A 15,029-nucleotide genomic window follows, 5' to 3' on the forward strand; every position below is an offset into this window, starting at 1 on the left:
GACAAGTTGGCTTTCCAGCCCTTAATCTTAAAATTATAGGCCTTTGGAGCCTGTCTGGCATATAAGACCTATGAGCACAGCATTAGAAGTAAATCTCTCTTTGCCCACTAGATGTATAAGGATGTTATGATTTAGGAATATAAAATGACATAAATCTTGACTTGGTCTACATAGAATTTAAGCCACGTTTATCTTAGGCCAATCAGACAACAGCAATATTTCCATTCACCTACAGGCAGCCATGAAGGGAAATTCTCAGATCACACTGAACCTCTGCCGCCATCTGCTGGTTAAACAAAAAACCCCATCCACTCCTCAGAAGAATATATTTCTTTAATACATTTCTCAATTCACCAGTCACATTACAGCCGACATGATTACTTTTTATATTATCAAAATCACTGAAGAAAAAAAAAACGCAGTATCATAAATATATGACAGTCTCATATATATATTTTTTGTACATATTCATTTCAAAGGTCCCTTAGTTTAAAAATAAGTGTACAACCCACCTAAAAATCTGATAGAAATCTGCTAAATTCAGCGCTGTTTTTTTTCCTGTAAGAAGTATTTGAAACAGAATGGCTTCTGTCTTTAAAGGGAAGCAACTATAAAGTAATGATTGCCTTGATCTCATTTTATTGCTAGAAAGATATCCTGATTCATCAAACAACCATTGAAGATCTTAACATATGTTCAATTAAATAAGATTTAAAAAGGCCCTATTAGCAAAAGCAGAAGCATAGCACACGGACATTTTACACACACAAAAAAAAAAAAAAAAACCAACAAAAAAAACAAACTGATTATTTCAAAGGTACAAATGTGAAAATGTGGAGTGTGGCTTACACGCTGACGGTGTGAATCTGAATTACAGTCAAAGACAAACAGTTCAGGTCAGGAAACAAGTGAAAAGATCAACAGGAAGACTTTAAAAGCATCTTGTGCTTATTCTGCTCCTCATAGGGGAGCACATGTTTTTAAACACCTCCCTCCCTGATTTGTTCACCATCTCCCCTCTATTTACACGTCAATCCATCCCATTAATGTTCGTCTTTATATCGGTCTCACTGCCAGTCTTCATCGTCGTCATCCTCCCCCTCTGATGAGTCCTCTTGGCTGCTGGCCTCAGCCTGCTCTGACGCTCCATTCCCATTACCTCCCCGCTGGGTCTCTGCAGCAGACACAGCTGCCGCCGCTGCTGCTGCTGCCGCCGCCGCCGCCTTCCTGGCTCGAGCTTGAGCTGCTGCCTGCTCCTCCTCCTCCTTCTGACGCAGCGCTGCAGCCTTCTTCTCCTGCTCGGCATGACTCTTCATGTGAGCGCTTCGACTCTTCACTTTATAAAACACTCTGTAAGGGAGGAAAAGGGTGCAGCGTTATGCTTGATAGCAACTGTTTGGAATAAAGCGGCGCTATTGAAAAAATAAATAAATAAATAAATATATCACGGAATTCACAGAAACTTCTAAACACACTGTGCCCCACAGAGATCAGCACACTGAGATGAACCAAAAATCACCAGCATTATTTGGACTCTTATAATGAATGAGCAAACATTCATAACACAATGCTAACAGGTCAGGAATTAACGCCAATCTCTGTGATGGCTTTTGTCGTACCTGTTGCATTTCTTGCAAGGAAAAATCTGCTCAGGTTCCTGCGAGGGCTTCAGTGGCACCCGGGGCTTCTTTGCAGCAGGCTCGGCCCGAGATCTGGGAAGTGCTGGAGACTGATGAGCCTCTTTATGAACAGTATCTGGCTCTTTGAGCACCAGCACTGTTCCTGCCTGAAGAGGCAGAAACAGAAGGTTGCGTTTTAGCACAGTTGAGACCAATGGTTCATAAAATTTAGATTTTTTCAAATAAATAAATATATTGTTTTTTCCTTATTTTAAATATATTAACTGATAAGGATGTGTATCAAAGAACTATGAAATGAAACTTACATAGTCATGAACCTGTAGTGACTGAGCGACCCTCGCCTGCTGTTTTCTCTCATTGATTTGCTCTAAAGACATATTCTTCTTGTCATCCTCATCCGCTTCACCTTGAGTCATCTTCGGCTGCTGTGAACTCTGTAAGGAATCCCACCAGGGAAATTAGGCAGACTATGACCCAGAATCTTAAACATTACTTCAAGACAATAAGATCCTTGTTTCTTCATTAAAGGGGACCCGTTATTTATTTTTTTACCCTAGTCTTTCTTCTTAATTGTCCCCCCCCCCCAAAAAAAACCCAAACAAACAAAAACAGAGGTTTTCCTTAATAAAGTCGCAGCTGTTGAGAGTTTTGCAGCCTCCACTCCCTGGTACACTTGACTCAGCTTTCTCAAGATTTCCTCAAAATGCTTTCTTAGTTGCCAGACCCCCCCCCCCCCCCCCTTCCTAAAAAAAAAAGAAAGCACATTAACAGTGGATACACAAAATGTATTACTCTATTCAAGGAACCCAGATGAGGGGCAGCCAATCAGAAGTAAAGTGGGTATCTTGTTTCAAACTAACAGGCTCTATATACGGGGAAGGATAGGATTAGATTAAAAATTGGATCTAGACATCTTTATATAGAGTAATACATTTTTAGACCAGCTAATGTGCAACCCTTCTTTTCTCACAACCACCAACTCATCGTTCTTGATTCCAGTGGTCTTAACATTTTGCGTGGCCAGAGCACATCCTTATTTTGGTACTTTTGTAAATAACTGCTGTCAACCAGAGAATAGGTCCAGGGGTTGCTTTATTTAGGGTCACACAAATACATGTATCAGAAATGCTGAAGAAAGCCACTGGCTGAAGGGTGTCTGTTTCTTTTTGCTGCCGTGTATTTAAAATAACATAGCAGCAAAAAGACGTGGCACAAAGCATATTTCTCCATGTGCAGACATCTGTATTCACACACAATGAAACCCCTTCTTAAAAACACTCAAGTTCCATTTGATTAGTTGAAAAATGTTGACGACTTTTAATTAATCCTAAATATATTCAAACAGATAAATATAACATGGAAGACACATTCAACCATGCACAATGAAACGCACATGAGACATTGCAAATACTACATATACGGTCATGGTAAACAGTACACCAATCAATTCAAAGGTTTTATGTACAAGCACATAATCTAAAGCACACCTGGTGTACTTAATGCTAGGTAAATACAACCTCAGGTGAGCAACAATACAACATATTACAAAGTGTTATTATTTATTTAACAACAATTTTGCCAAAAATTAAGAAGCAGTGTTTGAAAAGCTGAGTGCATCCCATAATTCAAGAGCTTATTTAACCACCTTTAGAAGCACTAATGTGAAGTAACTGTTTTCTGTGACTTAATCAGTCTCTCACATCATTGTGGAGGAATTTTGTCCCACCCTTCTTTACAGTGTTGCTTCAGTTCACTAAAGTTTGCAGGCATTTGTTTATGCACAGCTCTCCAAGCTCCTGCAAAAACATTTCAGTCAGGTTGACGTCGGGTTTTTAATTGGACAATTATAACACCCAGAAATGATGTTGCAGATTTACTGCTGGGTTTGGGGTCGTTCTCCTGTTTTATAACTCTAAGCTTAAGCTGTTGGACAAGTGGCCTCACATGGTTGACTTTGACTGCAAAACCAAGCCCAAATCCTCACTCCTCCACCAACGTGCCTGACAGTTGGTATCAGGCGCTTGTGCTCTAATGTGTGTTTGTATGAGAGGAGTTTCAGCAGATGTGGCGCTATTAATTATGGCCATGAGGCTGTTGAAGAGGCCTTGGTTTCAAGCCACACTGAAGTCATTTATTGCACGTCTTCCTCCTGCTCTCTTACCCAGCTTTCCCGATTCCTCTCCACTGCCCTATCTCAATAAAGGTTAACAAAATCAATCAAATGCATTTGATTAGCAGCACCTGGCTGCCACGTAGCCTCTTGAGGCTGTAATTTTTCACACAGTGCTTCTGCATTTTGGTTTAACTTTTGTTTGATAAACAACAAATTAAAGGACCAGATTACTTCACCTTAGAATTCAGGATGTGCTTTTTATTACCATGACTGCATATTGACTCTTTAAAATAAAGGTCAGATTTAACCGCGCTTACCTTGACGTCCACGACTGCCTCTGCGTGTTTTTCCACAGGTGAATCAGGAGGGCCGAACATTAAAATCCCATTGCGACCAACTTTCACCTGCTTCTTGTATGTGTAGTAGAACTCCACACACTGAGCCACGGTCTTAGTCCGCACCTTTAAAACAGTCAGAGAAGCGTGCACATGTAAAGCTTTATTGAATAATAAGAATACGTAAGATAATCCTTGAGAAGTCACTCTGTCTCAGCTTATTTTACCGCTTTTTTTTTTAAAGCCCACATTTCCTATAAAAATAGTCATTTCCTGTCGCAAAGAGGATGTGAATTTTTCAGTCTGAATGACTTTTTGAACCTTTTTAAAGATGCAGCTCGTCTTTGTGTTGAGAGGTGAGCGTCCTCTTCCTGTTTACTCATTTTCCATTACATCTAAATCTGGCATCATGCAGCAAAGACCGAACGTCTTAACTATTATTGTCTTGTTTGATTAAAGCAATTACGTGAATGCCTCGAGGAGTGCACAAAGGATTTATTGACGCTACACAGAGTGCATTTAATCGTATGCAACTGTTTGTTTGGTTGCTTTCTTCCCCCCCACTGATTCACAGTTGTTCTTGCTGCAGGGTCAAATTAACGAACATACCAGTTTCTGCACCAGAAAGAAGTCCTTCCTGTAGGCAGAGATCCCCTTATTGAAAAACCGCTTCTCCTCTGCTGTCCAGCTGTCAGAGCCTGAGGGGAAAACAAATGCAGTAAAAATAGGCGAGTGAGCAAGAGCATAAATTGCAGAGAAAGGCAAAGAGAAAGCACGTGACAGCTGATTGAAGCAATTAGCATAAAAAGCTTCTTTTTGTTGTTGTTACCTGAGTAGTGATAACCTATCAATTGATGGCCTTTGGGGAAAATTGGATCCTGATGCATCAAACGTCCCAGTGTTTCCTTAAAAGTTGGCATCACCGTGAGCAAAGGCATGTCCCTCATTTGAAAGCTATGAAACACTTACAAGTAGTAGTGTAAATAATGTAATATCTGTACGTCACTTTACTCACAAGGAAATCTCCTCCACATTCATGAAAACAGTGCAAAGCCAGCTCCTGATTGGTTCCTCCTCCTCTCAAAACGCTCGAACATGCCATGTTCATCAAATCCTCCACTACAAAGAGAACGTGAGGAGTGTCGATGGTGACAAAAAGCTCAAAGTATGAATAAAAAGCGAGGTCGGTAGGTCACATGTTATGATGGACACTTACTGGTCTCTTTGTCACCATGTTTGAAGGCGGCGTCATCAATAGGAACCCAAACCAAGTCCGCTTTGTGCTGGGCGGACTGGGAAGAAGCTTCATCTTGCAAATCAGGAATTTCTGCCTGGTACTTTTGCCCAATGTTGATCCGTCTGAATGCCAACACAGAGGGCTGAGTTATGAAGCCGTCAGTTAGAAACAATAGTAGGTTGTTTGGATGTTTAAGTGCTACTCACGGTTCGAGGCTCACAGGTGTAGCCTCGGCGTTCAAGGTGAAGCTAGGCGGCGTAACGTCTGAACTCGCTGGAAGAGGCGAATGAAAAAGCTCTTGCTTGTTAAGTAATTTATTCAAACAAGTAACTCACATATATCACTGCAAAAGAACTGAAGCAAACGAGACTCACTGGAACGCAGAAGGCTCCGAGCTGCAGACTTGGGCGTAGGCGGGGGCGGCAGGATTTGGTTGGTTACAGCTATGTTAGTGAGGAAGGTGGAGAAGTAGAGTCCGGAGCCCTCCCGCACAGGAGACAGGATGGGTGGTGGCGTGTATGGGGGAAAGGTAAGAGGGTTGTCCATCAGGCGCACCGGAGAACGGAGGTTGCTCTGAAAGGAAGTGATGCTGGAGTAGACGGATGGTGCGATGAAGGTGGATGGTTTGGGGGGAGGGATGATGAGAGGTTCGGGACGTGGCCTGCGCTTCAGTTTAGCTTTTCCGTCCTCATCAAGTCCTGTATCGCTTTCCTCATCCTGGATGGAAGAAGCAGAGTTAACACAAACCTATATTTTTTATAACAATCATGAGCAGGTTTCACGCCTGACTGATCAAATTCAAGGAATAAATTCTCCCTGCTATCCTCCACCTTCCTCCTGTATTAACCTTTATTGCTCCTGGATCAGACACAACCGGCCATAAAGCTGACTGAACATTCTCACGTGGTTTATCGTGACGCAATCTAAGTTTCTCTGTGAGAAGGGAAAAGCCACACACAGACGACAACGCCTCATCAGCTGGGGTGTAAATGGATTTTACACAACAAGTCAGGTTAGAAAGGCGTTTTTAAAGTTCACCGATTTATTATTAAATCTCAGGTCCAGATCGTTAACTGTATTAAAACATCCTTTTGGACTAAACCGTTTCTGATATTCAAATTATGCTAGTGTTTTGAGACTTATGTGATAAAGTTTTGTACCTCTATGTCCAACATTTGAGGACCTTGTTGGAAATTAAAGGAACAGTCCCACACAGAACAACTGAACATTTTCTCAGGCCTGTAGTGCCATTTCTCTGTTGGTGTCAAACGCCCAGCTTTGGAGGAATTGCCTGTGCATTCAGCTGGGACTTGCCTTAATTTTATGACTTTGCAAAAAATAAATAAAACTCAGCTGCAACTCCAGAAATCCCAGCGCCCAGTTTCTCCAGTAAACGGAGAAACAGAATCAGAGCTGGCACAAGCTAAAATCCCCTCTGAAGAAGTACTAGGACCACATTAAGGAAAAGTACATTGTTGTTCATTTCATTTTAAATTTGGAGATTAAAGTTGTAGTTTGAAGTCAAACAACTCCCACGGCTGCTATACTCTCTACAAAATGCCGGGTATAGATGAGTAATTGAAACGCCAACTTTAATCTCTGTATTTTGACTGTTTTCTCAAAATGAACAATGACATTTATGTTGTTGCACTAATACTCCTACCTAATACTATCATTAATGTTTACTTCTCACCCCACTGTCACAACCACATGCAACGACATGCATGCTAGCTTAATTTGCGATTCTAAACTGAGTGTGTGAATGATCACCCATTTTTTTTTGTACAAGCCCTGTGACAGATTCATGACCTGTCTGGGTTATGTGGTTATGAAAATGTATGAATAAAGTCATTCTGAAAAAGACACTGAAGCTGAATTTTGCAAATGTATTTTTGGCACGTTTAGCCCTAAACGGGTCATGGTGTCGCTTTACAGTAAGAATAAGCAGACCTCTCTTCACCAAACCTACTCGACCAGATAAAAATATCTAAGCTCAATTCGGAGTTTGTCTTCTCCCTACATTGATTTTTTTGCATTACACACATAAAATAGATTTAATCATCTGGCCCAGTGATGAGTGTACTTCCTGAATCTGACTTCACTGTGAACCTACAGTCTGTAATGATGTTCATGTGGTTCAGGATTTTGGAATTAATGAGTCACATCATCTAATTCAGTCCATAAATTGTGGGTTGGTCCAAGTTTCAGTTGCACATCTCTGTTACTCCTCAGCAGATGTCTGAAAGACTCAAAGTCTCAATGTTTAACCACTGCGAGGTCTGAGCCGACCCATGAGAAGTTGAACTTTGAGGTTGTTTGTGTAACTGGGTGGGATGACATTGTCTTTGCTAACAATACTGCTCAAACTTGCATTTTAAAGGGGGGTATCAAGGTAGTTATGCAATGTGGTCTAAGCCTGAATAAACATCTACAAACACGACGGCTGTAAATGTTTCATCGTGGTATGCAAAAAAAGAAAAAAGTCCCTTTAAAGTGACTGAAAGGAAAACAATTCAAATCTCTCGTCCTTAGGGAACTAACCTGAGCAAAACTCTCAGTCATGGTGCTTCTCAGCGATCGCCGGCGAGCCACAATGACAGAAGGTTTGCGATCGGATGGTGCAGCAGGCCGCTCGCCCTGACCGGGCCGCCCCTGAGCCCAGCCACCCTGAGGATCTGTTTGACCTCTGTGGACTGGCACAGATACTGGGATGACCAGGGGCACCATTGTGGCTTGCCTGCTTGAAGCACCGTCTTCCTGTTGAGGCACAATAAGGAAAGAGGCAGGAAGATTAGAAAAGGCAGAAGAGAGTTGAGGAAGTAGCAGGAAAATAAAGGAAAAGGGATTGAGATATAAAAAGAGGAAGAAGTCCAAGTGGTCACATGAGCTTTTTTTGCATTCGGCTCCAATTTAAAAAAAAAAAAAGAAAAGAAAAAAAAAAAGAAAGAAAGAATCAGAATTACTGTTTCTGAACAGAAATATCTATTCTTTCGTTGTTTTTTGTAACATTTGAATCACTAAAAAGTCCCCAAGATACAACAGACATACATTTCTTACATTCACCAGCCACTTTATTAGGTACAGCTGCTTTAACTGCTCATCAGTACAAATATCCAATCAGTTAATCACATGGCAGCAACCCGGTGCAAATAGACACGGTTAAGATGATCCGCTGAAGTGCAAATCAACCACTTGGAAGAAATGCGATTTAAGTGACTTTAAATGTGGCATTGTTGGTGCCAGATGAGCTTGTCTGAGTATTTCAGAAACTGCTGATCTACTGGGATTTTCCCACACAAGCATCTCTAGGGTTTACAGAGAATGATCAGAAAAAGAGAAAATATCCTGCGAGCAGCAGTTCTCTGGGAAAATTGCCTCGTTGATGCCAAAGATCAGGGGAGAATGCCCAGACTACTTTGAGCTGTTAAATAGGCAACAGTATCTTCAATAATAACAATCAAGGTACGCAGAAGAGCATCTCTTAACTCACAACATGAGCTACAGCAGCAGAAGACCACACTGGGTGCCACTCCTGGCAGCTAAGACAGGAAACGGAGGCAACAACTCAAACAGGCTCAACAGTTTCACAACAGATGAAAAATGTTACCCGGTCTGTTGAGTCTCAGTTTCTGCACCGACATCCAGGTGGTAGGTCAGAATTTAGTGTAAACAACAGGATAGCGCACCATCCTCTCAAACTGTTCTTGAACATCCCAGTGAGCTCAGTGGCCTTCGCAGCCACCAGATCTCAATCTGGCTGAGCACTTTTGGGATGTGGCAGAACTGGAGATTCATGCAATGGACGTGCAGCTGATAAATCTGCAGTGTTATGTCATGACATCAATATGCATCAAAATCTCTGAGGAATGTTTCCAGCACCTTGCTTTAGTTATGCATACACTAGCAGATCTAGTTGTACCTAATAAAGTGTCCAGTGAACATAGAAAGCACAAAAAAAAATGCAAATAAAGTTCAAAAATATATTATTCGAATAAAAAGTAGCAATGACAACAAAAACATGATACTATCACGTCAATCTGGACAAATTTCTCTGAGACAACTCATTTAATCAATGCCACAGAGGATTAAAGAATAGAGGGGAACATGTACCCAATAAAGTGGCAGATGAGTTTACTTTTAAGATTTAAAAGCACCTAAATGATAAAGTAGTAACTTATTATTTTCCTCAAAATTAATTCCTCAACCAATAAACCACATATCAGCTTGAAACGCCATAATTAAGAGATCAATTAAAAATGAAAATTTAAAATAAACACCACAGAGCAGAAAAATTAAAGTCTCTTTCAAAACATGTGCATTCCACCTGTAAAATAAAAATAGAAATATATAAAATTTCATCATAGGGCTTTACAAGCACATACTTTGGCAGGCTTTCGGAGACGTCCACATGCCTGCCTGGTATTTCTGCTCATTCTAACTCAAAGAAAAACTAGCAAAATGAGTAATCCTGGCTTCTAGTGGTGGGGGTTAAAGCATGAATCAGTTTTGTGATTTATAATTAGTAAAAGTTAAGAACAAAAGTAAAGACACTCGTCTCGTCTCCTGACCTAGAAAACAAAGTGCAGTTTAACTAACCACAACGAAACAGCTCTGGGTTGTGAATCGCCACCTTAAACCTGTTTGGCGTGTAGTGGGGAGAAAAGGAGTGTAGCTATACAGGTTGACAGTGCTGCCCCTCCCTAGCTCTGCTGAATGACTGGGAAAAGGCCTGAGGAATGTGGAGGTGTGCAGACATGCAGCTGCTCCAACGTGCGCGCGGTGCAAGAAAGCCTTCGATAAGCTTCGTAACCCCCTGAGGGAAGAGGACTACCTGTCCGTTTGCTTGCGTTAAAATGGACTCAGACTGAGTTTTACTCATTTCTGCGACTTGTGTTTATGTAAAAAAAACAACAACAAAATAAAAACTGCTAAAGAAACCTTAAAGAAGCAGGCCCCAGTGGGTGTGCCACGATTAAAGTAAATATTATATATCCTGAATAAAACGACAGAGCGTATCATCTTTCATACAGCAGTAAAATGAGGAGAGCAGATCAAAAAGGCGAATCTTCAGTGAACGGCAGACATTCAGGTTTCACCAGATACGTTGTCTGCAGTATCGATGTGCAACTTGTTAAAACAGCCCGCAATGGCTGAGGCTCAACAGCTGCACGAGTCGAGTAAACAAGCCCAAGAAAAGGATTTTGTAAACCATAGGGAAGTTCTGCATAGAAACAGAGTCCTTCCTCTTTGTACAGCTGCTTGCCAACTTTGCCAGATGAGAAAATCTGCTCTCACTTGCACAAATGAGCTGCCTGCCCCGTTCCCTCTCAAGCAACCTGAGCCTAAGAGTATTTTATTTCTTTCTTTTTTTTTAAAAATCATATTACTCTCATAAATGATTGATATATTCCCTACAGCAGCAGTGTAATGAGCCATTTCTCTTTTACCTTTACAATTTTTGCAGGCAGGGACTCCATCTCTGACGCCTTCTGTGCCAGGGTTTCCAAGTTGATCTCCTTGGATGCTCTCCTTCTCCTACGGATGACCCCTCCTGTTGTCACTTGGCTTTCCCCTGCTTTCGCAACCTGCGCACCCGCTACTCCGTTTTGGGGCGGTGGAGGCTCTTTGGCTTGAGACCAGATGTTTGTGGAAGGGGGATCCAGTGGCGACTGCCCCTCCCTGGAAAGGCGACGCGAGCGCCGAGGAGCAGCCGCGTTTGCGGGCTCTGTGGGATTTGCGCCGGCCTTTTCGGGGCATTGATCAGGAACGGCTGACGCGTCACAGCTTTGAGCCTCTGCTTCCTGCTGCGGCTCCGTCGACTGAACATCTTCTTTGGACCCAGTTTCAGATGGAGGTGGCTCGGCAGGCTGATAAGCGACGAAGTTTTGGGTCTGCTGCTGTTTTGGTTGCACCTGTGGCTGTGTCGTGTCTTGCTGTGACACATTTTGCTGCTGTAGCTGCTGCTGTTGTTGCATTTGCTGGATTTGTTGCTGTCTCTCCTGGAGCTGCTGCTGCTGCTGATACTGTTGCTGCATTTGTTGCTGCAGCTGTTGGATTTGATGTTGCTGGATTTGGTGCTGCTGTTGCTGCAAATGTTGCTGTTGTTGCTGCTGCTGCTGCAACTGAATCTGATGCTGTTGATGCAACTGTTGTTGCTGCTGCTGCTGTTGTTGTTGGTGATGATGGTGATGATGAATTTGTTGCTGTTGTTGTTGTTGCTGCTGCTGCTGCATCTGGTGTAGAAGCTGCTGCTGAGTTTTGGGCTGCTCACTGTAGGGCAGGTTCGGAATTGCCTTGTTTGCTGGAAAAACCGAGTAATAGCCAGATGAGAACTGTTGCTTGCTGGGTCTAAATGTTGCCTGGAAGGGCTGCAGCATGGACCCCTGCAAACCATGAGGTGGCACATGTGACTGGCCTTGGAGCTCCACGCCTTTGTGGCCATGTTGATAGGCTTGCAGCTGAGCCTGGTGCATTGCCGCCGCTGCAGCATGCTGTTCCCACTCAATCCCCCTGCCTTGAGCCGGAGCCTGTGTGGCATCTCTATAAACCTCCACAGGTCCGGACAGCTGATTTTCCCCTCCCATCGGCAGAGCTACACCTTCGTGGACTCCCTTGTGGAACGTCATCTGATTCCTGACATTCACTCCGCTCATGTAGGGGCCAAAATTCTGTCCCCAGGTCGACACAGGAACTTCCTGGGACCAGCCAGGGGCCTGTAAGGAGTCCTGGTGCATCCATTTTACTGGAGCACCCTGTTGATAGTGCGGTAAACTCTGGGGCCCTTTCTCTTGATTATAAACACCAGAGCTGCTGGCAGAGTCACTGTGGCTTGACTCTAAAGCTGGCGGTCCCATACCATAATAAACCTCCCCTGGGTGCTGCACAGCCTCTTTCATGGCTGCAGCACGGTGCTTACCACTCTTGTCAGTATTTACTTGAGCAGGAAGACTCATAGTAATAGAGCTTTCAGTCCCGATCTGTGAGCGTGCAAAAGCAAGTTGGTGCCTCTGTAGTGCGCTTTCACTGCTTGTGGTGAAGAAATTCTTTAACTGTGTATACAGAGGTATCTGGGAGGAAATATAAATCCCAAAGGAAAGCACAGGGTGGAGAACACGCAGTCCTCCTTCAAGAATCAAATCTGAGGCTCGCTGTCCATCCTCTTTAGGGGGTGCAAGACCTTACGATAGAAAGAAGAAGTCAGACACTTTTGTTTTCTTAGAAGACACAGAGTTTTCACTCGACTCTCAGTCGTCTTTGGCAATGAGGAAATTGAGGCCTACGCCAGCAGATAGCCCCGTTAGAGTAAAGTGAAAATATACAGGATTGCACGCAGATTGAGCAGAGAGAAAGAGTGCGCGCAAATAGGGCATTGCAAGTTTCGAAGGGACAGACAGACCTCAACACGGCGGCGCTTACAGTGTAGCTGCCATTTGGCACAACAAGAAATACAGGAAACGAAGGGGCTCGTGCAATCACCCGAGCGATAGCCAGTGATGTTTGTGTGAGAGGAGAAAAAAAGAGCAATAAGGAAGCGTCTGAGGAGCGAAGAGCTCTTAGGCAATCCAGCAGATTAAAAAGCATTACTTACACACCGTGTGATCACCTTATCAATGGTGCAAAGAGTCGCCCGTGTCCAACTCCACGGAGTCACTTTGGTTTCGATCAACTGCGCGCAGCTCCATGAAGGGATCGTGCGCAGCAAATGTCATAACTCTTGACAACTTTCCCTCGAGTTTCACAGCGCGCAATATGGCGAGCAGGCGAGCGAGCAGCCCCGCGGAAATACGCTCCAAAGTCCGGCCAGGGCCCGGGGCAGGCTCAGTAACGCCGTAGTTACAATGTTGCACACTGTATCCGCAAAACCGTACACTTCCAGGAAAACATGTCCACAACTTTCCCCCCCCCCCTCCACCTCCTCCCCTCCTCCTCTCCTGCACGCAACGTAAGTAAACCCACACGCGAGACGCTGAACGTGCAGCGGCCCGCTCGGGCACTTCCTCAGATCAGTGCGCTTTCGCTGAGAGGAAAGCTCCGAGTGTTTAAAGCCGCCGTTTCGGTTTGTCCGAGGTGCGCGGAAAAAGAAAAAAAGGCTGCGAAACTGCGCAAAACACGCAGAAAGTTGTGCACCTCCAAACGCACCGCCTCACCCCAAAACAGCTCAAGTCACATCCTGTTATCCAATCCGATTGTTTGGCCACTCCCATCGCCGCATCCGTGTGCGTTTGTTTCTCAGTGGCGGCTTCCCCGGAAATCGGAGGCTCGTCACACGGACGCAGTTTGTTGTTGGTTAAAATCAGGCCTCCAACCGGGTTTACGTTTGGATAATTCATCTGGTTCAACAAACCCCAGCTCTTCTATTAGAATTTATTCATCGTTTTATTCATTAAAGCGGGCTTATTACGCGTTATTTAAAGCCCAGCTACTCACTTTTATCATTTCATCCATGTTTATGTTTTTAACAAGAAACCTATTTTAAGCAGCTTCTCTGTTTCCTGCCAGAGACGAATACATTTCCCGTCATCTGCATCTGTCCACAGTGTTATTTACGAGCAGGCACCACACTGATTATCTGGGGTGCATGCACAAACCATTTTGTGCCTCATTTTTCACATGCAGAAGACCCACCTACACCCACCAGCCACTTTGGTGGTACACCTGCTCAGCTACATTTTGGCATGCAAACATTGTCAACATGACCTACTGAATAAACAGCGCATCAGAATGGTGGAAGAAAAGTCAATGACAGATAGTTTTCATCTTCTCTATTTAAATGGGTTGTTTAATGGACTGTACTTAATATTATTGTTCACCCAGTCGCGTGCACATTTATGCAGGGTCTTTTTTTTTTCCCTTTAAGCCTTAAGTTCTTCCTCACATTCCCACAGACTCACTCATATTACAAGGGATGCATCGGGAGAGTTCAGTCTCTTGCCCAAGGATACTTAGACATACAGACTGGGTAAGCCAGGGGCTGAACTGAGAGTGTGTCTCTGTTGGTTAAATAAAATAAATTAAATATAAATACAGAGCCCCAAACCTCCTCTGGCATTAGCATCAAGACAAAAGCTGTGCACTAGGAGCTTTGTGGCAGGGGTTTCCACAACTGAGCAGCTTCTGGAGGTGCAATGTGTAAGCGGCCCAGTGCTTTTGCCCATATAGTTTATGTGGAACGGGGCTCTGGGGCTTTGACTCAAACATTTTGTTCTTCACCTGCTTGTTTTTGTTAAAACAAACTTGAGGAGCGACAGGTGGCTCTGATTGAAAATCTAAAGCCACTGCATGCTCATATAGTAGCCGACTTGCAGTAAATGTTTTCTTGCTTCTCTATATTTAATAGCAACATTATTCTAAATATTGACATCATCGTGACTTTAGACTCACAAGTAAAACAGAACTCATCAATAAAATGTTTGCTAAGGTCAGAAATCCGAGAAGTCAAGTATACTTAGAGTTCTTTTTTTTTTTAGAGGGGCTGCCACTGCTAGAAATTCCAAATAATGATGACAACTTTTATAATCAGTTGTTGACCTCATGCAACACACTTTATTTATCTTAGTTTTTGATACTCATTGCATTTAAACACATAAATGAGAACACGTCATGATTTCATGAAACAGATGTGTGTTTATTTTGCATGTGTTTCAAACACACATGCCTCTGTTTGTAGCACACATGTATAGTCAACTTTTGCATGTTCAGCTCTT

At 43.2% G+C, this 15,029-nt stretch overlaps 1 protein-coding gene across 3 annotated transcripts; it reads right to left on the reverse strand.

Moving 5' to 3' along the window:
* Positions 1-324: 324 nt before the first annotated feature.
* Positions 325-13,530, reverse strand: mideasa (mitotic deacetylase associated SANT domain protein a). Of its 3 annotated transcripts, none has more exons than XM_082504430.1 (13): positions 12,929-13,530; positions 10,773-12,502; positions 7,867-8,082; positions 5,700-6,042; positions 5,532-5,598; positions 5,305-5,447; positions 5,104-5,207; positions 4,918-4,993; positions 4,698-4,786; positions 4,071-4,214; positions 1,946-2,074; positions 1,620-1,786; positions 325-1,350 (listed from the first exon to the last, which is right to left on the reverse strand). In XM_082504430.1, the coding sequence occupies exons 2-13, from the start codon at positions 12,276-12,278 to the stop codon at positions 1,068-1,070; spliced, it is 3,267 nt and encodes a 1,088-aa protein (XP_082360556.1). In that variant the 5' UTR covers positions 12,279-12,502; positions 12,929-13,530; the 3' UTR covers positions 325-1,067. The 3 variants fall into 3 exon arrangements, with proteins under 3 accessions (XP_082360556.1, XP_082360555.1, XP_082360554.1); XM_082504429.1 differs by having other exon boundaries at positions 12,918-13,530; XM_082504428.1 differs by having other exon boundaries at positions 12,914-13,530.
* Positions 13,531-15,029: the final 1,499 nt, after the last annotated feature.

The sequence above is a fragment of the Aulonocara stuartgranti genome (genome assembly GCF_965226115.1).
Source record: "Aulonocara stuartgranti genome assembly, chromosome: 15".
NCBI lineage: Eukaryota > Metazoa > Chordata > Actinopteri > Cichliformes > Cichlidae > Aulonocara > Aulonocara stuartgranti.

Coding starts and splice junctions, on each gene's coding strand:
- mideasa (XM_082504430.1), bottom strand. CDS start 12,278: ATGAGTCTTCCTGCTCAAGTAAATACTGACAAGAGTGGTAAGCACCGT. Junction 4,215..4,697: donor TCTTTCTGGTGCAGAAACTG/GTATGTTCGTTA, acceptor ACTGTTTTAAAG/GTGCGGACTAAGACCGTGGC. Junction 2,075..4,070: donor AGGCAGTCGTGGACGTCAAG/GTAAGCGCGGTT, acceptor GATTCCTTACAG/AGTTCACAGCAGCCGAAGAT.